The sequence below is a fragment of the Pelophylax lessonae genome (assembly GCF_965119305.1).
Source record: "Pelophylax lessonae genome assembly, chromosome: 10".
NCBI classification, from domain to species: domain Eukaryota; kingdom Metazoa; phylum Chordata; class Amphibia; order Anura; family Ranidae; genus Pelophylax; species Pelophylax lessonae.
Genome location: NC_138777.1, coordinates 144,033,389 through 144,057,004, shown reverse-complemented (window position 1 = coordinate 144,057,004; position 23,616 = coordinate 144,033,389). Strand labels below are relative to the sequence as shown.

The window sequence follows — 23,616 nt, the reverse complement described above, 5'->3', positions numbered from 1 at the left end:
TGATGGTAATGGTGTTACCGTCATTGCCTCTCTCAAAGCCTTTACCCATTCAAACATAGTCTGAGAGACTAGAATGGTAGCCAGGGCATAGATCCCACTACCGTATACAGGGTTTAGGATAAGACCTCAATACGTCTGTCAACCGGATCAGGGAATGATGAGGATTCTGCCACCGGTAAGACCATGGCCTTGTGAATACCGCATATCTGGCGGTCCACCTGAGGGGGGACCGTCCATTTGCCTAAGATCTCTTCCTCAAACAGTTAGCGTCTAGCCAAACGTTTGGGAACTGCAAGTATGCGATTAGGTCGCCGCCATTGTTCCTCCACTAAGGCAGACAGGACTTGGGGACAAGGCAAAACCTTGGCCGATTTCTTTGCCCTGAAGGATCCAAAGGATACGGAGTCTCCTTACGATTTAAAAATCGTATCCTTGATTTTCAGGGTGTCCCTCACTGAGGATATCAAAGCATCTACCAGCGCCTTTTCCTGAGCCAAGGCAGGCGTGGAAACATCCTCTTCCGCGTCAAAAAGGTCTGAATGCAGGGAAGCATCCTCCAAAAGAGGGGTCTGCATAGCCGGCGACCATATAGGCCCCAGAATCGGAGGACTGAGATGAGACAGGCGGGGGCCGAGGGCATTTCTTAGTAAATTCTGCCGCAAAAACTTTGTCCATTTTTCTGGACATTTCTTGCATCACAGACAATAAAGTCACATCATGCGGGCCCCCAACGATACATCGGGGTCAAAGACAAAATTTGGGGAATCCATGTTAGACATATGGCCAAACAGTGGGATTGCACAGTAAGAATGTAAAGAGCAGACAGGGAAACACCGAAACCTGCACCGCAAGGGGGAAACAGAAGCTTCTCCTGAAAACAGGAGCAATGGCCTAAGAGGGCGCCCAATCGCCAAATATTAACGCCCCCCTCATTAAGTGAGGTTACAAAGGCACCACAGGTCCCAGCAAGTCCGCAGCTACAGGCGTGCACTGCGCCTTTAAGAGGCGATCGTGATGCACGCAGCGCTACTCCGGGGGGATAATCCTAAGCCCCCCTAAAGGCCTGAAACCCCTCTGAAGATAAAAAGGTGAAGACCGCGTGGGTCTGGACATGGCCGGCTGAGGGTGCTTTTCTACTGAGCTCCGTGCCTGTCTGCTCCTAACCCGACTGACATTACATGTGGACGTCTGGAATAAGGTGAGCGAAACGGCGGAAGACTAGGAAAGCCTCTGGACACTCGACCACCCCTCATCGGACCCCGATCGGAGGTGAAATTCGGCATTTTTTCTCACCCTCCTCTGTTCCCGCTGGCGGCCGCTCGCTCCTCTCCACTCCACTCCCTGGCACTGATCAACATCCGGCCTCCCCGGCCTCCTCAGCGGCGTCGGAGTCCTTGTCCGATACACCGGCCGCGTTCTGCCCGCCTGGATCTAGCCCATCTCTGCTATCTAATAGAGTGGAGGTGGATGCGGAGCTCCGTGCTATACTACGCGCACTCCCTAGCTAAGCTGACATGGAGGCTATAGTAGGCCGCCTGGAGGAGACCCACCGCCGTGAAGTGACTGCCGTGCGGGTTGAGGTCCAACAGGTTGCAGACAGAGTGTCAACTGGAGAGACGGCGGGGAGCGCCATGGACAGGCGCTTAGTGATCCTGGAGGCTGCGCAGAGGGCCCAGACCGAAGCTACTATCGCCATGCAGATCCATATGGAGGACATGGAAGATTGCAGCAGGCAGAACAATGTCCAGATTAAAGGCCTGCCTGAGGCGACGGGTCCGGAGGATTTACCAGAGACTGTGTCCGCCATCTTTGCCCAGCTATTGGGAGACTCGCTGCCTGCTACCCTTGAGTTTGACCGCCTGCACCGGGCTCTGGGACCTCGTTCCCCTGACCCAGAGAGACCGCGGGACGTGCTCTGCCGCCTACACCGTTTTACCCACCGGGAACTCATAAGGAAGGCTTGGGATGCAGGCACAGTGGAATTCGATGGGGCCCCGCTTAAACTGCTACCGGATCCATCTAGGGCCACTCTTTATTGTCGGGCACTGCTTCGACCCCTTCTGGACCTGGCCCGACGAACTGGAGTCACCTACAGATGGGATACCCACACTCCGTCTCCTTTCGCAAACCCAACTCGTCCTTCACGCTGACAACACAAGCGGACTTACCTGCCCTCTTTGCCTTCCTGGAAGTGGACCCTATCCAAGTCCCGAACTGGCTCCTGCCACGACCTTCTGACCGCAGGACCGCATCCTCTGGAGCTCCCCATGCCTCCCCACGTCCACAATGGTCCCGATGCGGCTCTCGGCCACGGGCTTCGGAGGCACCCAGGGAACCCTAACTGCTTTTTTTATCTTCCAGATAGTTGATTCCTGCTTCCTGATTTCCTGCCTCCTCCACGCTGACTTCACTTCATGGCTGATTCTCATCCCTTGCTCAGGTTTGACTGTTACCCCCCCCCCGCACCGCTCATGCCCCCCTGCATGCCGGATGCTCCCCTCCTCACCCCCACCCTTAGCTACCTAATGCTTGCTGGCTTTCTGCGGGAGCCCGGTACCTGGCCCCTGGTGTGCTGGAACTTCTTAGGATCTGCGAGTCCTACCGAACCCGGCTGCTTGCCTCATCACAATTGTTTTTTCTTTTTTTTTTTGGGTGGAGAGTGTGGTTGGGATGGCTGGGGGGCTGCTGCCTTCGTAACTGCTATGGCTGGGGGTGGCTGGTTGGGGGGTCCTGGGGTATGTCTGTGGGGGGGGGGCTTGGGGGGAGTGGTGGGGGTCTCGGATGTTAGCGTTGAAGCGGGAGTACCTAACTGTTTCAGCCAGGTTACCACGCTGTTGAGGGGCCCGGATTGCCTGGATAGGGGGGGCTGACATTCCCTGGAAGCCCATCACGCTTCTATTGGAGTGCTTTCATCACTTGGCGGGAGGGTGGGCCCCCTTGCCCTATGCCTCTCGGGGCGAGGGGTGTCCTTTCATTTAAGTGATTTTTTCTCGTTTGTTCCCGGGGATCCAGGCGGTCCGGACTCATCAGGGTTTTATGTTTATGGGGTTTTTTTTTGGGCCTTACTGTTGCGTAGGACATTCCAGAGGACTGATTGCAGCCCCCCTTTCTGTATTGTGATCTGGGGGGGATGCCTTAGCTTATCTATATTTTTCTCTTTGATATAACTGGCAATGTGTCCTATGATTATTTGCACTATTTATGTTGTAGCCGTTTGTTTGCACTTATCCAATCCTTCCCTAGGCAACTTGCGTTACTCCTGGTCCGCATGACCGCCTACGGTACTCTATGTCTTATTGCCACTTTCCAATGTGCTGTTGATGCTGATTATGCCTTAATAGAGGTTTCCTTGTCCGTCTCTATTTCTTTCTCCTGCTTCTTCCTCAAGTTATCCTCTGACCAGTTGGGCGGGGCAGACGGCTGGACTCAGGCTCCCTAGGCCGTACCGTCTCCACCCTCGACCCACCGTAGGTTAGCGCGGCTGACCTATAAGCCCCCGGTGCTAGTGCAGGATTTCTGCTCTTTAGTGCCTCTGGGCATTTCTCTACTTTCTTTTCCTTTCTTCTGCCGTCTCCCCTCCCCCTTATCCTCTACCGTCTCTACCCTCTCCCCCCCCCCACCCTTCCTTTCCCTCTCCCACGGGGGGGTGTGTTCCGTGCTGGGCCATGGACTCTCTCGGGGTAGTCTCTCTGAATGCAAAGGGGCTCAACATTACAGAAAAACGGAAGGTTCTCCTCAATGCGTTGCACCGCTGTCGAGTGGATGTGGCATTCATTCAGGAAACCCACTTCAGAGATGATCGCCTTCCCTTTCTTAAAAATTGCTTTTACCCTCTCTCCTATCATGCAACCAATGCAGTAGCAAAATCAAAAGGGGTTTCCATTTTACTCTCCGCCAGGGTGCCCTGGACGTGTGGGGACATGCTGTTGGACCCTGGGGGACGGTATACATTTCTAAAGGGATCCATTGGCTACTTCCGCCTTAACTTTTCTTGTGTTTACGCCCCTAATGAGAATCAAGACTTTTTCATGGTGGGCGTTATTGAGAACTTAACTGCGTTTCAGGATGGACAGTTGATCATGGGTGGGGACTTCAACATACCTATGGTTCCGACGGTTGATACCTCCTCCGGGGTCGCCTCGATTTCTCATGGGATTCGGAAGCGGTTTCACCAGACTCTACACGGCGTGCAGCTGGTAGATGCCTGGTGACTTCAACACAGTGGGGAGCGCAACTATTCCTTTTTTTTCGTCACCTGACCGGACGTATTCCCGCATCGACTTCTTTCTGATCCCACACCGCCAATTAAATGCGGTGAAAACCACTGCTATAGATTCCATCACCTTCTCGGACCACGCGCTTATCTCCATGACCTACTGTTTGTCGGAGGGCAAGGGAATTGGGGCCAAGATTTGGCGTCTTAGTGACTCTCTCTTGCAAAACACAGAAGTCCACGGAGAGATCCTTCTGGAGGTCACAGCATACTTCAGTGAGAAGGTCACGGACGACTGCGATCCAGGGATAGTTTGGGAGGCCCATAAGATGGTAGTTCCCGGCATTTATTAAACATGGCTCCCGCCTTAAACTCTGCATGCAGCTGTTGGAAAAGCTCTTGAGTGACATACATGCTCTGGAATGCAGGCACAAACGTTCCCTTCCCAAGGATGTGGAGAGAGACCTTTTCTCTTTGCGTCAACCAGTGAAAGAGCTTCTTTTCTCTAAGGCGAAGGCGGATCTACAGAGATCTCGCCAAAAGTTTTACTCCTCTGGAGACAAATGTGGTCGCCTGCTTGCGGCGTCCGTCCGGGCACAACGCCTAGCCAATTATATCCCACACGTCCAAACCCAGAGGGGACAGCAGGTTGCCCTACCTAACTGATAGCTGCCGCATTCCAGGGGTTTTACTCCAATCTATACAATCTGCCCACTCCGGCGGCTTCCCCGTCGCAGATTGACGAATACGTGACCTCTGCACACCTACCTAGTCTTTCTCAGGAGGACAGGGACCTACTAGGTAGGGTTTATACCCACCCGCGAAGCCCGTGACAACACTGCCAAGGTGCTAAATCTCATTCACGCTGCGCAGACGTATAACACTGTATCCTATTGAACACAGATGCTGAGAAAGCCTTTGACCGTGTCAGCTGGCGATTCATGACAGCGACCTTGAAGTCTATAGGCCTAGGATCCACCATGCTCTCCTGGATTGGGCATATCTACTCCAATCCCACGGCGCAGGTGAAATGTAACGGCGTTCTTTCGGGCTCCTTCTCTATTGCCAATGGCACACGCCAGGGGTGCCCCTTATCCCCGTTGTTGTTCACGCTTTCTTTAGAGCCGTTTCTCAGCAAGGTGAGAGCTAACCCTGATATCTCGGGACTTACGATCGGTGAAGTGGAGTGTAAAGTGTCTGCATATGCGGATGACATGATGTTTTCCATCACTAACCCAGTCGTTTACGCTCCCAATCTTCTCAAGGAATCGGAATTAAATTGCCTGGCGAAAGTATTCGGCCCCCTAGAACTTTGCGACCTTTTGCCACATTTCAGGCTTCAAACAAAGATATAAAACTGTAATTTTTTGTTAAGAAACAACAAGTGGGACGCAATCATGAAGTGGAACGAAATTTATTGGATATTTCAAACTTTAACAAATAAAAAACTGAAAAATTGGGCGTGCAAAATTATTCAGCCCCTTTACTTTCAGTGCAGCAAACTCTCTCCAGAAGTTCAGGGAGGATCTCTGAATGATCCAATGTTGACCTAAATGACCTAAATGACTAATGATGATAAATAGAATCCACCTGTGTGTAATCAAGTCTCCGTATAAATGCACCTGCACTGTGATAGTCTCAGAGGTCCGTTTAAAGCGCAGAGAGCATCATGAAGAACAAGGAACACACCAGGCAGGTCCGAGATACTGTTGTGGAGAAATTTAAAGCCGGATTTGGATACAAAAAGATTTCCCAAGCTTTAAACATCCCAAGGAGCACTGTGCAAGCGATAATATTGAAATGGAAGGAGTATCAGACCACTGCAAATCTACAAAGACCTGGCCATCCCTCTAAACTTTCAGGTCATACAAGGAGAAGACTGATCAGAGATGCAGCCAAGAGGCCCATGATCACTCTGGACACTCTGGATGAACTGCAGAGATCTACAGCTGAGGTGGGAGACTCTGTCCATAGGACAACAATCAGTCGTATACTGCACAAATCTGGCCTTTATGGAAGAGTGGCAAAAAGAAAGCCATTTTTTAAAGATATCCATAAAAAGTGTTGTTTAAAGTTTGCCACAAGCCATCTGGGACACACACAAAACATGTGGAAGAAGGTGCTCTGGTCAGATGAAACCAAAATCGAACTTTTTGGCAACAATGCAAAACGTTATGTTTGGCGTAAAAGCAACACAGCTCATCACCCTGAACACACCATCCCCACTGTCAAACACGGTGGTGGCAGCATCATGGTTTGGGCCTGCTTTTCTTCAGCAGGGACAGGGAAGATGGTTAAAATTGATAGGAAGATGGATGGAGCCAAATACAGGACCATTCTGGAAGAAAACCTGATAGAGTCTGCAAAAGAGACTGGGACAGAGATTTGTCTTCCAACAAGACAATGATCCAAAAAAAAAAAAAAAAGCAAAATCTACAATGGAATGATTCACAAATAAACATATCCAGGTGTTAGAATGGCCAAGTCAAAGTCCAGACCTGAATCCAATCGAGAATCTGTGGAAAGAACTGAAAACTGCTGTTCACAAACGCTCTCCATCCAACCTCACTGAGCTCGAGCTGTTTTGCAAGGAGGAATGGGAAAAAATTTCAGTCTCACGATGTGCAAAACTGATAGAGACATACCCCAAGCGACTTACAGCTGTAATCGCATCAAAAGGTGGTGCTACAAAGTATTAACTTAAGGGGGCTGAATAATTTTGCACGCCCAATTTTTCAGTTTTTTTATTTGTTAAAAAGGTTTGAAATATCCAATAAATTTAATTCCACTTCATGATTGTGCCCCACTTGTTGATTCTTCACAAAAAATTACAGTTTTATATCTTTATGTTTGAAGCCTGAAATGTGGCAAAAGGTCGCAACGTTCAAGGGGGCCGAATACTTTCGCAAGGCACTGTATACGGTACTTGTGCCAACCTCAAGATCAATTATAATAAATCGGAAGCCATGGGGGTGCCCTGCCCTTCCGTTGGACTCAGACGGCACTTACCTAACCTGGGCACTCGCATAGCCCCGGATCTCTGGAAGTTGTATGATCTTAATTTTGCTCCGCTGTTGGCTACGGTACGTCAGCTACTTACTTGTTTGGGCGGTGTACACTCGTGGTTCGGGAGGTGCAATCTTCTGAAAATGTCTGTGCTTCCTAAGGTTCTATACCTACTCCAGACCCTACCGATTAAATTGCCACCGTTTTTTTTAAGCAGCTCCATTCCCTGTTTATACGCTTCATCTGGCGCTCGGGCACACCGCGATTATCTCGCTCACTCTTAACCCTTCCCAAGCAATGTGGGGGCTTGGCACTGCCTGAGGTGGCCAAATATTACCAGGCAGTCCCATCTCGGGCGCCTGCTGGACTGGCGCAGGCATGGACCAGGTAAACTTTAGGTACGCCTGGAATTGGCTCAGTCGGTTGTTCCTTTGGGAGGCGCTCCGTGGTGCAGAGACCACTGCCCGACTACTGTTAAATCCCACCCTACAATTGGGGTGACTCTTTCGGTGGTGACCACACTCTTCTCTCATCCTGCTATATCTACGGCCACCTCCCCCCTGTTCCCGGTTCTGGGCAACCCGGGCCTTCCCACCGGGTGTTTCGGACTGGTCATTTCAACCTTTGATACGCCGTGATCGGGGATTAGTATCCCAGTTCCTGTGCACTGCGGGATGGCCCTCAATTGAGGAATTGATGGATCCGTCTGGTCGGCGGCCAAGCTCCATCACTTTCTTCAATCCTTGCCGGCACCAGACCCCTTTAATAGGGCGCTTACTTCCCATGAGGTTTTGTTCACTGGGGAGGGAGAATTGCCCCACACGTTGTCACAGACCTACCACCTCTTGGTGTTTCCAGAGGAGGCATTTACCCCTCCTTTCCTTGGCAAATGGGAATGGGACCTTCAACCGACGTTCACGCCGACCCAGAAATTGAATCTGTGCACCACTGCACTGAAAACCAAGACCTGTACCAAATTACAGGAATCCAACTATAAAGTATTCACCAGATGGTACAGGGTTCCGTCTCTCCTTAGCAAGATGTTCCCTGGGATGTCAGACACTTGCTGGAGATGCCTGGAGGACAGGGGTACCCTCTTGCACGTCTTCTGGTCATGCCCTGGACTCCGCAACTTCTGGACCGCGGTTGGCTCCCTACTGAGGGATCTCAACGATGATACGATTCCGGATACCCCGGCCTTCTTTCTTTTACAGCTGTCCAGCATCTCGATGAGAAAATACAAGAAATCCATTGTCCCGCATGTTGTGTGTGGCGAAGTCCTGTATTCCGCTTTACTGGAAAACGTCCCAACCGCCCACCATCAGAGACTGCATGCGCAGGCTGGAGGAGATTAAGAAGATGGAGGATCTAACCCTTACGGCGCTGCACAAGCGTGACAAATATGAGAGGGTATGGAGCTATTGGAATGTGTTCATCCTCTCTGACAGAGGGAAATCCCGGATGTGCTCTTGAGCTGCAGCGCTTTAGGCAGTAGTCCTGCCCGGCGCAGAGCAGTATCCCTCTCCCTCTACCCCTCCCCACCTTCCCCTACCCTGCTTTCCCCTCTTCCTCCCTTCTCTCTTTTTCCTCTTGATCTTTTTGTAGTCACAGGTACTGTGGACCAATGAGATGTCTAGTGAGGCCGTTAATCTAACCAAAATTTATTGCCAATAATCTGCTGTATGTACGTGAACTTCCCGGTGCCCTGGGCAATGCTCGCTCACTCGGACTCATGATACGTCTCTTATTTATCGAATGAAGTATCTGTTATTGGTGCTGTTACATGACATCCTGTGTTAGCCTTCTCTTCCCACAAGGATTATACTTTTTTTTTTCCTATGTCTTTATTTTTGGTCTCTGTGGATGCCTTTGTACCTTGCCTGTTATTTTGTTTACCATGCTTTGTTACCATCTTCTGTTCTATTCTAAAAGGTGAAGGCCATGGTAATTAAACTCCTTTAGAGTAATTACCACATGGAGAAAAAAGCAAGGTCCATCAGCAGCATAGAGAAGTGAAAGCAGAAGGAAACGCCACCGCCCACAAAAGCCAGAAGCTCCTGTGCCGTTTTGTCTCCGGCTCCACAAAATGGCCACCGGCATTACAGTGATAGGGATACCCAGGCAAGCTGCTGAGGCCTGTTAAGGCTGCAGGCCACAGCAAAATGGTGGCTTTGCACCGATGAGCACGTGACCCCAGGCCTAGTGAGGCCTACCCTAATAACAGGCCTGGGGGCCCTGGCATGGGTTATAAAGGCAGATGAAACCCCCCCCCCCCAAAGGTAGTGGCGACTTGCATAGGGAACCCCCCACTAAAAGTGTCCGGAGCCCGGGGTAGCGAGAGGTCAGGAGGGGAAGGTCCCAGGTGACCCCTCATAGTGGAGGAGGGTGGCAGGAGGTATGGGTACCCGAGGGTCCTACTCACCTATGGAGGAGCCCACGTCCGCCCCAGGCCCACTAACCAGAGGGGGGGACTGTACTTACCGGACCACGTTGCTGAGTGTGGGCGTCCATCCTGACAGACTGCCTCTGCACCGCAGTGAGGGCGCTGTCTGCCAAGGGGCACGCTGCGACGCTGGCATGCCAGTCCCGGTCCGTGGGACTATAGTCGCTATGGAGACCCAGCGCGGAGCTAACAGTCTGCAAGCGCTTGCTGGCACAAACTGGGAGCCCATAAGGCTCTAATATAGCCAGTCCGAAACCCTGCCGGCATTCCACAGGAACTGGAGTCAGCAGCAATAAAATAAAAAAGGTTCCCTTTAAGACATTTAAATCAGAGCTAGGACAAAAGGTCCCAGCAGGGAGCTGTGTGGCCACTCCTAAGACCAGGCAGTTAAAACTGAACATGCAATGGTGAGGTCAGGGGTAATAACACAGGGATCCCGCCCCCCTGGGTGTGTCAAAGCCTTTGGCTCTACCTGGTCACTCCTAGCGGGAGGGGCTTATTACCCATCCGTCTAGGATTTAAAGCCGCAGCTACGTCCGTTGGTGGACGAAAGAGAAATTTATGATTTGTTATACAAGAACTCAAGGCAGTCCACATATTCAGAATGTACAAAAATGAATTACCTTTGTTGAACTACTTCAAGGTCCTCTAGCTTTTCTGGAATCTCCAAACCATTAAGCCACAGCTCTTTCTCATCGATCCAGAGAATACAAGCATCAGCCTCACTGAACATTTTATGAAGTGCCAGAGAGTCTTGCAGCGCTTGCTTACGGTGGGCAGCTAGGGTTACCAGCTCTTCATATCGCTGTTCCAAAGCAGGGAGTCTTCCATCAACTTCAGGAGATTGGGAGTAAGCTGGTGGCAGACAACAAGCTTGTTCATGCAAGGTGTCAATAGCTGGTCGATGGTTGAGAATCTCCTCTTCAACATCCTTATGTTTCTTAATTAATGTCTGTGTGGAGTATTCATCATGGCCAACATCACTTGTGGAAACCAAGCGCAAGGTATCCAAAATCCAAACTTCAGCATCATTGGCATCAGCTTGGAACTGATAACAACTGTAGGCTTCTCTCAGTCTACGTTCCCTGTCTTCAGCCAGAGCCTCAAGCTCTTTCCATTGACCTCTGACATCTGCTATCTTTTCTTTAATCTCACTGGCTCCGAAGTGACCCTCTGCAATCAGTTTTTCACCCTCAGCTACTGTTAGGCACAAAGGCCCATAACGTCCACTCATTTCATCACGAAAAGCATTATGTTTGCTTAGGAGCCTCAATGAGCTGGTGAGGTCCTTCCCATGGTCATCGGATAGCAGAAGGCGACTTTGTTCCCGTATCCAGGCCTCCTCCTCACCCATATTCCAGAAAAATTTCCAAAGTCGGCAGGATTCTTCCAATTTTGACCTCCGTGCTGCTGAGAGTTCACATAATTCTGCATAGCGCTGTTCCAAAAGTTGGACTCGCTTTCTGACAAGCTCTGGATCACAAGGCTTGTAACCTGGAAAAAAATTGGAAAATACAAATTTTCACTGTCATAAAAAACAAAACTGTATTAGATTAGATGTCACTTTAGCTATACCTTCATCATCTGACATAAACTTCTGAGCAACTGTCCTAACTGATTTCACACGTTCTGCTTGCACAGAAATATCAGCCTCCACTAGAGTATGAGTTTGGAGCAAATCTTCCACCCCATGGAGGTGCTTGCCATAATCTTCAGACTGAAGTCGACCCTGAGTGGAGAGAACCATTAGCAGGCTCCAAAATGCATCACACACCTATTTGGTCACAGGATAAACATTTTAGAAGGTTTTGATCTCATTTCATACCTTCATATCATCTGTCCAGTCCATGAGATACAATAGATCCTGAAACATCCTCTGCAGCTCTAAATTCATTAGAAGCCTCTGACGCCTGGCTGCTACCAATTCCTTTAAGTAATCCCATAACCGTGATACATTGCATTTGCGAGCCAATATTCTTCTTATGTCATGATAATTCTCTGCTTCCAATTCATCCGCAACTGCATTTACAGCTTGAACCCGCTCACTGTATGCAATGATGTCTGTCTCAATAGCTTCATGCTTTCGCACTGCAGCTTCAACTGCAGCCAAGTCTAAGCCAAAGTTATCCTATCAGAAAAGAGAGGAATCAAAAAAAAAAAAGTATTTTCAGAGTAGACATAGCAATAACACTAATCTAAGCATTGTGACCGCTATAACAGACACATACACAAAAAGGCAACTAGCTCAAAGTCTGTTTCAAATTAAAAAAGGATATAATTCATTAGTTACCAAAACAGTATTAGGAAGGCTCCCCCTGGTAGAGGACTGCTACATTATAATAAACTTAACACCCAGTACCTGTGAGACAAGGCGTTGGTTTTCGCTGAGCCAGGTTTCCCTCATTGCTGCCTTACGGTCAAATCTGGCTGCCAATTGCTCTAGCTTTTCCTGGCGAATCAGTTCATTGCGCAGTGCAAGTTCCCTTTCATGCTCTGCTTTCTCCAGGCGTTCCCAAGACTAAACAAAAATCAAGTTATTTTAAAAAAAAAAAAAAAACTGCATCAAACGACTTAAAAATCCAAAGTTTAAATTTGGTAATCATTACCTTGTTTATATCAGATATAAGTTTTCCTTCTCTTGGAGTATACACTTTTTGATTATTTGCCCTCATTTTGCTTTGGATGGTAAAAAGAAGAACTTCCAAATTACCTTTCTCTGTAAACCTAAACAAAACCAGCAAGAACTGTACATTAGAATTTTTAAAAGGATTATCTTTCAAGAGCCCAATATGTTTAATACCAAAAATAAAAAAATGGTTTAATAACTTAATGATCCACGTTTTTGAAAATACTGTATACTTAAAGTGGCAGATTCTCTACCAAGTGAATGTTCTTTTTTGTAGTTTACCCTAAATACAGTGCATCCGGAAAGTATTCACAGCGCTTCGCTTTCCACATTTTAAGTAACAGCCTTTTTCCAAAATGGATTAAAGAGGTTGTAAACCTCCCCAAAAAATAAATAAATAACCTGAAAAGACAAAGGCATAATGAGCTAGTATGCATCGCATACTAGCTCGTCATGAAATACTTACCTTAAAACGAAGCCCCTGCAGCGGCGCCAGCACACCGCTGACATGGCCAACATGTTAACCCATCTTCTTTCCGGATTCACGTCCTCCGACCATCTGGCCGAAGCCGCGATGACGTCACTCCCACGCATGCGCACGGGAGCATGACATTCATGCCCTTCCTTCAGAGGAAGAAGCACACATGCTTTGAAAGCGCGCACCTCCCACTGCACCTTCTAACTGGAAGTGAACTCAGCAGCTCTTCTCTGAGGGACACTGTGTACCCGGAAGTGCTGGGAACCACTAGTACAGCCGAAACCAGCAAAAACTCCCTGTCCTTCCACTGGAGTGGATGAACCCTTTACATGCCGGTTTATCATGCCCATTTTGTGAGTTTGCATTTGTCTGTTTTTATTAAACACATCTTTTATACTGCACTTAGATGGTGCTGCTCTCTTTTCTCTCCCGTTTCTTCAGAGCAGAAAATATACTTTAAACAGTGCAGGTTTAGGAGATATTTACAATACCTATAGGTAAGCCTTATTATCATAGGCTTCCCTATAGGTACGAGCTACAGAGGAAGCTTAAATTCCTCTTTAACCCCTTCGAGCCTAAGCCTTTTTCTGACATTTGTTGCTTATAAGCTGAAATATATATCTTTTATTAGCAGAGACCTTAGTACTTGACCTACTGATTACCAACAATACAGACCTGATCACTGATATAGAAATACGGGGCAACTTAGGAAACAGTGACCATAGGTCAATAAGTTTCAGTATTAATTACAGTAATAGGAAGCACAAGGGTAATATAAGGACACTGAATTTCAAAAGAGCCAATTTCCCAAAACTGCGCTCTCTGCTAGAAAATATCAAATGGGATAGAACCCAGGGAACAAAGAACACGGAGGAAAAATGGGAGTGCCTCAAGAGCATACTTAACAAGGGGATTGGCCAGTGCATTCCAAAGGGAAATACATTTAAAAGAGCAAAACTAAACCCTGGGTGGCTAAACTCCAACATAAAAATGCATATTAGTGCTAAAGAAAGGGCCTTCAAAAAATACAAGACTGAGGGGTCATTGGCAGCATTTAAGCATTACAAAGAGTGCAATAAGAAATGTAAAGACGAAATCAGGGTGGCTAAAATTGAACACTAGAGACATATAGCGGAGGAGAGTAAAAAGAACCCCAATAAGTTCTTTAAGTATATAAACAGTAAGAAAGCGAGGCCAGAACACATTGGCCCCATAAAAGATGACAAAGGAAATATGGCCACTGAGGACAGAGAAAAGGCGGAAGTGTTAAATCATTTCTTCTCTTCAGTCTTCATAAAAGAATCGGGGGGCTACACGAACCCAGCTTGTAAGGCCGAACTAAACAACACACCTCAGGAAGTGCCGCCATGGCTAACAGAAGATAGACTTAGAACTAAACTAGAGAAACTTAACATAAATAAATCACCGGGACTGGATGGCTTGCACCCGAGGGTTCTTAAAGAGCTCAGCCAGGTGATTGCCAGACCATTATTCTTGATCTTTAAGGACAGACGTGTAGAACAAAGGAGATTCCCCTAGAGGTGGGATTTTTAAGGCAGAAACCAGGACTTTAATAATTAAAAAATTGCTTTTATTATAAGAAATAGTTGACATAACATATTGTGACAATGACAAAACCACATGGAACAGTGTAAAAGAGGGAAAAGATATGGTCATAAATACGTCTTGACAGAGGAATGTTGTCTGAGATGGCTGGAGAGGACCAGACGCGTTTCGGTTTTTCCTTTTTCAATAGTCCAGCAATGAGAGCCAAATCTCAGACTAGGAAATGCAAAAGATGGTAATTAGCACTCCACATTTGACATTCATAAGAGGACATTTTGTTGCAATAGTAAAAAGAGAGAACATATATGTGTACATACAAATGTTGCTCATAGTATTTGCTTTGTCAATACGTAAAAACAAGGAAGTCAATGGAGTGAAAAAATAAATGCATACCTAGATGAGCTGTTCTCTGTAGAATGATTATGACTGACCATGTGGAGAATTAAAATCCTATCAGGAGTGTGGGCACTTAGTGCCAAAAGGCCGCTATTTCAAATGTACTTGTTTGTAGATGTCTAATACGTTGGGTTTGTTTGGAGAAATCACCCCAAAAGCTTGAGTTTGCTGAGTAAAGAGACACAAGGAACAGTTGGGGGAACAAAATAGGAACCCCCACAGCGGAGTGGTCCCACAGTTTTCCGGTCCCCGATCACCACAAGGATCCCATATAAGGGAAGGTCCGTAATGTGGGGTATCTATGTAAAGAAATTGAAAAAAAGTGTGTTGCACTAAATAGGAACGGTTTCTACTGGAGATAAAAAAGTATTACAAAAATGGTTGGTATTAGTTACCGTGGTAGTAGAAGGAGTAATACTTGTCTTCTCGTGGTTATGATGATATGTTGTTCATACTGGTGGTCCCCAGAATGGGGGTACGTGTTCTATAAATAGTAAAAAAGGGGAGAAGCACTCTGAAGTATAATCGACTCCAAGGGGGTCTAATCCCTTACTGGTGCCATATGAATGAACAAAGGGTGGAATATGGATAGTCCCCAAATTTAGGGAACAAGTGTTGAAAAGACTGGTCCCACAGGTGCCTTTAGTGGTGTCGGAGATCAAAGAAAAGTAAGAATGCCGCCAAAGGATAGAGAATATAAATGGACGTACATGTAGTTAAGTAAGGTAAGAGAGAAGTCCCTCGTGTGTTTGAGTAGAGGAAGGTCCATAAGAATCATTGCCATCAAGAGGAAGAAGGAGGCACACTTACTCTAGTGATCTCCAGTATGTAGGTAATGGCGGAACGCTCTGCCATGCTGAGCGTCCGCCATTAAGTACCCCCGCGCCTGCGCCGTGGACCATAACGTGGGCCACGCCTGCAGGCGTACGGACCAATTGGGATCCCCCGTGTCCCACGTGCACAGACGCCGCCCACGTCTAGCGTGGGCGGCAACGTGCGCACTGGGGCACGCCAGCGCACCACATCCGGTCCCCGGAGTACGTGCAATGACGCACTTCCGGGGGGCGCATCGGGACGGAGTATGTCCCATTGGCGCGCTGGGGGAGAAAGGAAGACCGGAAAGGGAGGAACACACCAAATATCCGTTGCCCAAATAATGACTAAGTGATTTCAAATATCCAAGTGAAACAATCAGCATTGACAAAAACAAATAGTATGTTTACAAATCAACATATTATTGGTACATATGGGGAGCCCTATTTTATATGATACCTATGCAAGATATCATACGTAAAGTGGTGAAATGTAATATATAAAAGGTGTATATACATTAGGCAATCAGGTGCAAAAAAGGATCTCGATCTGGTTCATGGTAACTTATGATATAGAAATTACCTAGTAACACTCTATGTTATTTTATGTTGCCCATTCTGTTAAAAATAGGTGTGGTATGGGAAAATATACAAAACAATGGATTCATAGGTAAACTGACTAGCATCCAATATATGTTCACCCAAAATCAGTGTGAATATGCAAATCAAATATTATTGAAGTTTGCTTACTGAACCGTCGTGATAGTGTTATCCCATGTTCAACAAAGAGAGAAGCAGAAAAGAACAATTGTTAAAGGATGGCCTGATATCTACTAGGCATGTGCCGTATATTGTGTCATCAGATCTTGTAAGTTGTGGGCTATTCAATGGTTGTTTGAGTGGCAACTAGTGCCACTTTGTTTATTGTTCCCAACTCCCTGAGCTAAAACCTTCAAGAAAAGGTTTGAAACTAATATTTTCATTTAATCCTGGAGGAATGGTCGCTCTAAGATTATGAATCCACCGGCATTCTGTTTGGAGGAGGATCTTGTCCCAATCCCCTCCTCTGCTGCTGGGGTGTACTCTGTCTAGAATAATAAAAGAAATTTGTGGAAAAATGCCTTTGTGGGTAGTAAGAACATGTCTCCCCAAGGGGAGGTCTGGATTTCGTTGACGCATACATGAAATATGTCTTTGTGCCCGTTTATAAAATTCATTTTTAGTTTTCCCCACGTAAAAGCAACCACAGCAGCAGAGGAGGAGATAGACAACTCCTATGGTTTGACAATTTGAAAAATGAATGGGTTTATAAGGTAGGCCATTCGGTAACCGTACATTCTTATTAGTACATATGAATTGGCAGATGTTGCAACCCCCACATCTATAGGTACCTAAACGTTTACATGGGTCACGGCGAAATTCACCCGTATATTCGCTTTTGACTAAAGTGTCTTTTAGCGACCTCGCTCGGCTATAGGTAACTGCTGGTTTGTCGGTAACAAAAGGATTTAGGTTGGGGTTGCATGTTAGCAGATGCCAGTATTTGCCTAAAATGTTATGTATTTGGTTGTGTTGCCTAGTATATTTAGTTATGATCCTCGCATGATGTTGGAACTGATTAGTGTTTTGTATAATATGTGGTGTTTTTTAAAAATTAAATCCTGTCTTTGTTGGGTTTTCGTTCTCCGGTATGCTTTTTTCAGACATGATTGTGAGTAGCCACGAGCGGTTAGTCTAATTCTCAATTTGTCTGCCTCTTTGAACATAAGCTCGTTGGAACAATTCCGATGTAGACGTAAATACTGTCCATAGGGGATGGATCTAACAAGAGGGGCTGGGTGTGCACTGGTTGCATATAGCACCGTATTTGCCGCAGTCGGTTTTCTAAATAATGTGGTGGTGATTTGTCCCTGTTGGTTTTTTTTTTATGGTAATATCCAAAAAAATCAATGGAGTTTCTATTATAGTTCAGTGTGAATGCAAGATTATAGTTATTTACATTCATACATTGAATGCATTCCAGCAAAAGACTCTCACCGCCAGTCCAAATAATCAGAATATCGTTGATATATCTGTGCCATGCCAGTATGTGCTGGGCATATATTTGGTGAGATTCTTCAGATAAGAAGGTTCGTTCCCATTCCCCCAGGTACAGGTTGGCGTACGATGGGGCACAACATGTCCCCATCGCAATGCCCTGTACCCGGAGGAAATGGGAACCGTCAAGTGAAAAAACATTCCTAGTCAGGATGTACTCGAGGGACTGTAAGATGAATTGGTGTGTGGAGGGTGAGTCCGAATTTGATTGGGAGAGGAAATGTGCGACCGTTCTGATGCCCTGCTGGTGGGGGATGGAGCTGTATAAAGCCTCCACATCTACAGCCACCAGCAGGGCATCAGAAGGGATCGACATGCCCTCCAAAAGTTGTAATAGGTGTATGGTATCCTTAACGAAAGAAGGGAGTGATTGTACAAAAGGATGTAATTTGCTATCTACATACCGACTTAAGTTCTCAGATATGCTGCCTCTCCCGGATACGATTGGTCTACCGGGGGGACCATACTTGTTTTTGTGAACTTTCGGTAAGCTGTAAAAAGTCGGTATCTTTGGAAATTTGATGCGAAGATAGTCCCATGTGGACTTCTCAATACAATCGGCAAGGAAACCCCCATCTTTGTAAAAGGACTTTGAGCAAAAAGGTTTAAATCCTTTTTGAATTCAAACTTGTCCAGTGTTCAGTATTCATAGATGTCTGCCCAGACATCTATGAATACTGACAGTAACATTATAAATTTATCAAATTATACGTTATCTCCAGCCCAAATCTCTGTGCTTCGCAAAGGCCTAACCTTTTGTCCTGCAACAGACATGGACAAGTTCGAATTCAAAAAGGATTTAAACCTTTTTGCTCGAAAAGTCCTTTTACAAAGTCAACATGCACAAAAATATAATTCCAAACTGTTACAACCCAAATCTAAAAAGTTAGAAGCCGCAGCTTTAGATACCTTAATCTCCCTTTTGGAAGAGCAAGATGGTCTGGATCTGATCGACAGAATAGATCTAGACTCACTTCTGAACATTCCCAACAAAATCCATCGAGTAATTTCCAAAAAAAATCTGATAAATTTCCAGCCCTGAATACTAACACCAATCTGGCAGCATTTGTCATGCTAGTATCCAATGAGATTGAAAAAATCAAGATATCTTCCCAAATAAAGTCGTCCAATCTCAGTCAGGAAGAAAGAAAGGCTTTAACTACACTTACGGAACAATTAGAATTGACAATCAAGCCCTCCAACAAGGGGGGCAACATTGTCATTATGCACAATCAACAATATGCCAGCATGTGCTGGAAAATTCTTAACAATACAAGCTGGTATCAGAAAATCTCTAGAACTACCATTGATAAATATTTCACGGAATTCTACACTATTGTAGACGGGGGTTTCCTTGCCGGTTGTATTGATAAGTCCACATGGGACTATCTTTGCATCAAATTTCCAAAGATACCGACTTTTTACAGCTTACCGAAAGTTCACAAAAACAAGTATGGTCCCCCCGGTAGACCAATCGTATCCGGGAGAGGCAGCATATCTGAGAACTTAAGTCGGTATGTAGATAGCAAATTACATCCTTTTGTACAATCACTCCCTTCTTTCGTTAAGGATACCATACACCTATTACAACTTTTGGAGGGCATGTCGATCCCTTCAGATGCCCTGCTGGTGGCTGTAGATGTGGAGGCTTTTTACAGCTCCATCCCCCACCAGCAGGGCATCAGAACGGTCGCACATTTCCTCTCCCAATCAAATTCGGACTCACCCTCCACACACCAATTCATCTTACAGTCCCTCGAGTACATCCTGACTAGGAATGTTTTTTCACTTGACGGTTCCCATTTCCTCCAGGTACAGGGCGTTGCGATGGGGACATGTTGTGCCCCATCGTACGCCAACCTGTACCTGGGGGAATGGGAACGAACCTTCTTATCTGAAGAATCTCACCAAATATATGCCCAGCACATACTGGCATGGCACAGATATATCAACGATATTCTGATTATTTGGACTGGCGGTGAGAGTCTTTTGCTGGAATGCATTCAATGTATGAATGTAAATAACTATAATCTTGCATTCACACTGAACTATAATAGAAACTCCATTGATTTTTTGGATATTACCATAAAAAAAAACCAACAGGGACAAATCACCACCACATTATTTAGAAAACCGACTGCGGCAAATACGGTGCTATATGCAACCAGTGCACACCCAGCCCCTCTTGTTAGATCCATCCCCTATGGACAGTAATCACGTCTACGTCGGAATTGTTCCGACGAGCTTATGTTCAAAGAAGGGGCAGACAAATTGAGAATTAGACTAACAGCTCGTGGCTACTCACAATCATGTCTGAAAAAAGCATACCGGAGAACGAAAACCCAACAAAGACAGGATTTAATTTTTAAAAAAACACCACATATTATACAAAACACTAATCAGTTCCAACATCATGCGAGGATCATAACTAAATATACTAGGCAACACAACCAAATACATAACATTTTAGGCAAATACTGGCATCTGCTAACATGCAACCCCAACCTAAATCCTTTTGTTACCGACAAACCAGCAGTTACCTATCGCCGAGCGAGATCGCTAAAAGGCACTTTAGTCAAAAGCGAATATACGGGTGAATTTCGCCGTGACCCATGTAAACGTTTAGGTACCTATAGATTTGGGGGTTGCAACATCTGCCAATTCATATGTACTAATAAGAATGTACGGTTACCGAATGGCCTACCTTATAAACCCATTCATTTTTCAAATTGTCAAACCATAGGAGTTGTCTACCTCCTCCTCTGCTGCTGTGGTTGCTTTTACGTGGGGAAAACTAAAAATGAATTTTATAAACGGGCACAAAGACATATTTCATGTATGCGTCAACGAAATCCAGACCTCCCCTTGGGGAGACATGTTCTTACTACCCACAAAGGCATTTTTCCACAAATTTCTTTTATTATTCTAGACAGAGTACACCCCAGCAGCAGAGGAGGGGATTGGGACAAGATCCTCCTCCAAACAGAATGCCGGTGGATTCATAATCTTAGAGCGACCATTCCTCCAGGATTAAACGAAAATATTAGTTTCAAACCTTTTCTTGAAGGTTTTAGCTCAGGGAGTTGGGAACAATAAACAAAGTGGCACTAGTTGCCACTCAAACAACCATTGAATAGCCCACCACTTACAAGATCTGATGACACAATATACGGCACATGCCTAGTAGATATCAGGCCATCCTTTAACAATTGTTCTTTTCTGCTTCTCTCTTTGTTGAACATGGGATAACACTATCACGACGGTTCAGTAAGCAAACTTCAATAATATTTGATTTACATATTAACACTGATTTTGGGCGAACATATATTGGATGCTAGTCAGTTTACCTATGAATCCATTGTTTTGTATATTTTCCCATACCACACCTATTTTTAACAGAATGGGCAACATAAAATAACAGGGTGTTACTAGGTAATTTCTATATCATAAGTTACCATGAACCAGATCGAGATCCTTTTTTGCACCTGATTGCCTAATGTATATACACCTTTTATAGATTACATTTCACCACTTTACGTATGATATCTTGCATAGGTATCATAAAATAGGGCTCCCCATATGTACCAATAATATGTTGATTGTAAACATACTATTTGTTTTTGTCAATGCTGATTGTTTCACTTGGATATTTGGAATCACTTAGTCATTATTTGGGCAACAGATATTTGCTGTGTTCCTCCCTTTCCGGTCTTCCTTTCTCCCCCAGCGCACCAATGGGACGTACTCCGTCCCGATGCGGCCCCCGGAAGTGCGTCATTGCACGGACTCCGGGGACCGGATGTGGTGCGCTGGCGTGCCCCAGTGCGCACGTTGCGGCCCACGCTAGACGTGGGCGGCGTCTGTGCACGTGGGACACGGGGGATCCCAATTTGTCTGTACGCCTGCAGGCGTGGCCCACGTTATGGTCCACGGCGCAGGCGTACTTAATGGCGGACGCTCAGCATGGCAGAGCGTCTCGCCATTACCTACATACCGGAGATCACTAGAGTAAGTCTGCCTCCTTCTTCCTCTTGATGGCAATGATTCTTATGGACCTTCCTCTACTCAAACACACGAGGGACTTCTCTCTTACCTTACTTAACTACATGTACGTCCATTTATATTCTCTATCCTTTGGCGGCATTCTTACTTTTCTTTGATCTCCGACACCACTAAAGGCACCTGTGGGACCAGTCTTTTCAACACTTGTTCCCTAAATTTGGGGACTATCCATATTCCACCCTTTGTTCATTCATATGGCACCAGTAAGGGATTAGACCCCCTTGGAGTCGATTATACTTCAGAGTGCTTCTCCCCTTTTTTACTATTTATAGAACACGTACCCCCATTCTGGGGACCACCAGTATGAACAACATATCATCATAACCACGAGAAGACAAGTATTACTCCTTCTACTACCACGGTAACTAATACCAACCATTTTTGCAATACTTTTTTTATCTCCAGTAGAAACCGTTCCTATTTAGTGCAACACACTTTTTTTCAATTTCTTTACATAGATACCCCACATTACGGACCTTCCCTTATATGGGATCCTTGTGGTGATCGGGGACCGGAAAACTGTGGGACCACTCCGCTGTGGGGGTTCCTATTTTGTTCCCCCAACTTTTCCATGTGTCTCTTACTCAGCAAACTCAAGCTTTTGGGGTGATTTCTCCAAACAAACCCAACGTATTAGACATCTACAAACAAGTACATTTGAAATGGCGGCCTTTTGGCACTAAGTGCCCACACTCCTGATAGGATTTTAATTCTCCACATGGTCAGTCATAATCATTCTACAGAGCACAGCTCATCTAGGTATGCATTTATTTTTTCACTCTATTGACTTCCTTGTTTTTACGTATTGACAAAGCAAATACTATGAGCAACATTTGTATGTACACATATGTTCTCTCTTTTTACTATTGCAACAAAATGTACTCTTATGAATGTCAAATGTGGAGTGCTAATTACCATCTTTTGCATTTCCTAGTCTGAGATTTGGCTCTCATTACTGGACTATTGAAAAAGGAAAAACCGAAACGCGTCTGGTCCTCTCCAGCCATCTCAGACAACCTTCCTCTGTCAAGACGTATTTATGACCATATCTTTTCCCTCTTTTACACTGTTCCATGTGGTTTTGTCATTGTCACAATATGTTATGTCCACTATTTCTTGTAATAAAAGCAATTTTTGAATTATTCAAGTCCTGGTTTCTGCCTTAAAAATCCCACCTCTAGGGGAATCTCCTTTCTTCTACATTTCATAGAGGGATGATGGCAGCATCCAGGATAAAGCACTCAACCCGAATAACCTTTTTGTTTAAGGACAGACGGGTATGGTGCCAGCTGATTGGAAAAAAGCCAACGTGGTACCAATATTTAAAAAGGGGCCGAGATATATCCCGGGTAACTATAGGCCGGTCAGCCTAACATCTGTAGTTTGCAAGATTTTGGAGGGGATGTGAAGGGACCACATACAAGACTTTAGTAATGAAAATGGTATTATTAGTAGTAATCAGCATGGATTCATGAAAAATCGTTCTTGCCAAACCAATCTATTAACCTTCTACGATGAAGTGAGCTGCCACCTAGATAAAGGAAAGCCTGTGGATGTGGTGTATCTGGACTTTGCAAAGGCCTTTGACACCGTTCCCCACAAACGCTTACTGTACAAACTAAGGAAGGTAGGTATGGACCATAAGGTGAGTTCCTGGATAGAGAACTGGCTCCAGGGGAGAGTCCAGAGGGTGGTGATAAATGGGGAGTACTCAGATTGGGCGGGTGTGGAAAGTGGGGTCCCCCATGGTTCTGTCCTGGGACCAATCCGGTTTAATTTATTCATAAATGATCTAGAGGAGGGGATATCTAGTACTATCTCAGTATTTGCAGATGATACTAAACTAGGCATGCCAATATCTTCTATGCAGGATGTGGAAACCTTACAAGCGGACCTGAACAAAATAATGGGGTGGGC

At 45.8% G+C, this 23,616-nt stretch overlaps 1 protein-coding gene across 3 annotated transcripts in view; it reads right to left on the bottom strand.

The window, feature by feature from the left end:
• Positions 1–23,616, bottom strand: part of SPTBN2 (spectrin beta, non-erythrocytic 2) — a 1,240,451-nt gene that overhangs the window by 395,250 nt on the left and 821,585 nt on the right. For all 3 annotated transcript variants that reach the window (XM_082270338.1, XM_082270340.1, XM_082270339.1), the window contains 5 exons: positions 12,269–12,386; positions 12,022–12,180; positions 11,488–11,790; positions 11,238–11,391; positions 10,286–11,156 (listed from right to left, as the gene is read on the bottom strand). In XM_082270338.1, the coding sequence (XP_082126464.1) occupies positions 10,286–11,156; positions 11,238–11,391; positions 11,488–11,790; positions 12,022–12,180; positions 12,269–12,386 (1,605 nt within the window). The remainder of the gene's footprint in view (positions 1–10,285; positions 11,157–11,237; positions 11,392–11,487; positions 11,791–12,021; positions 12,181–12,268; positions 12,387–23,616) is intronic.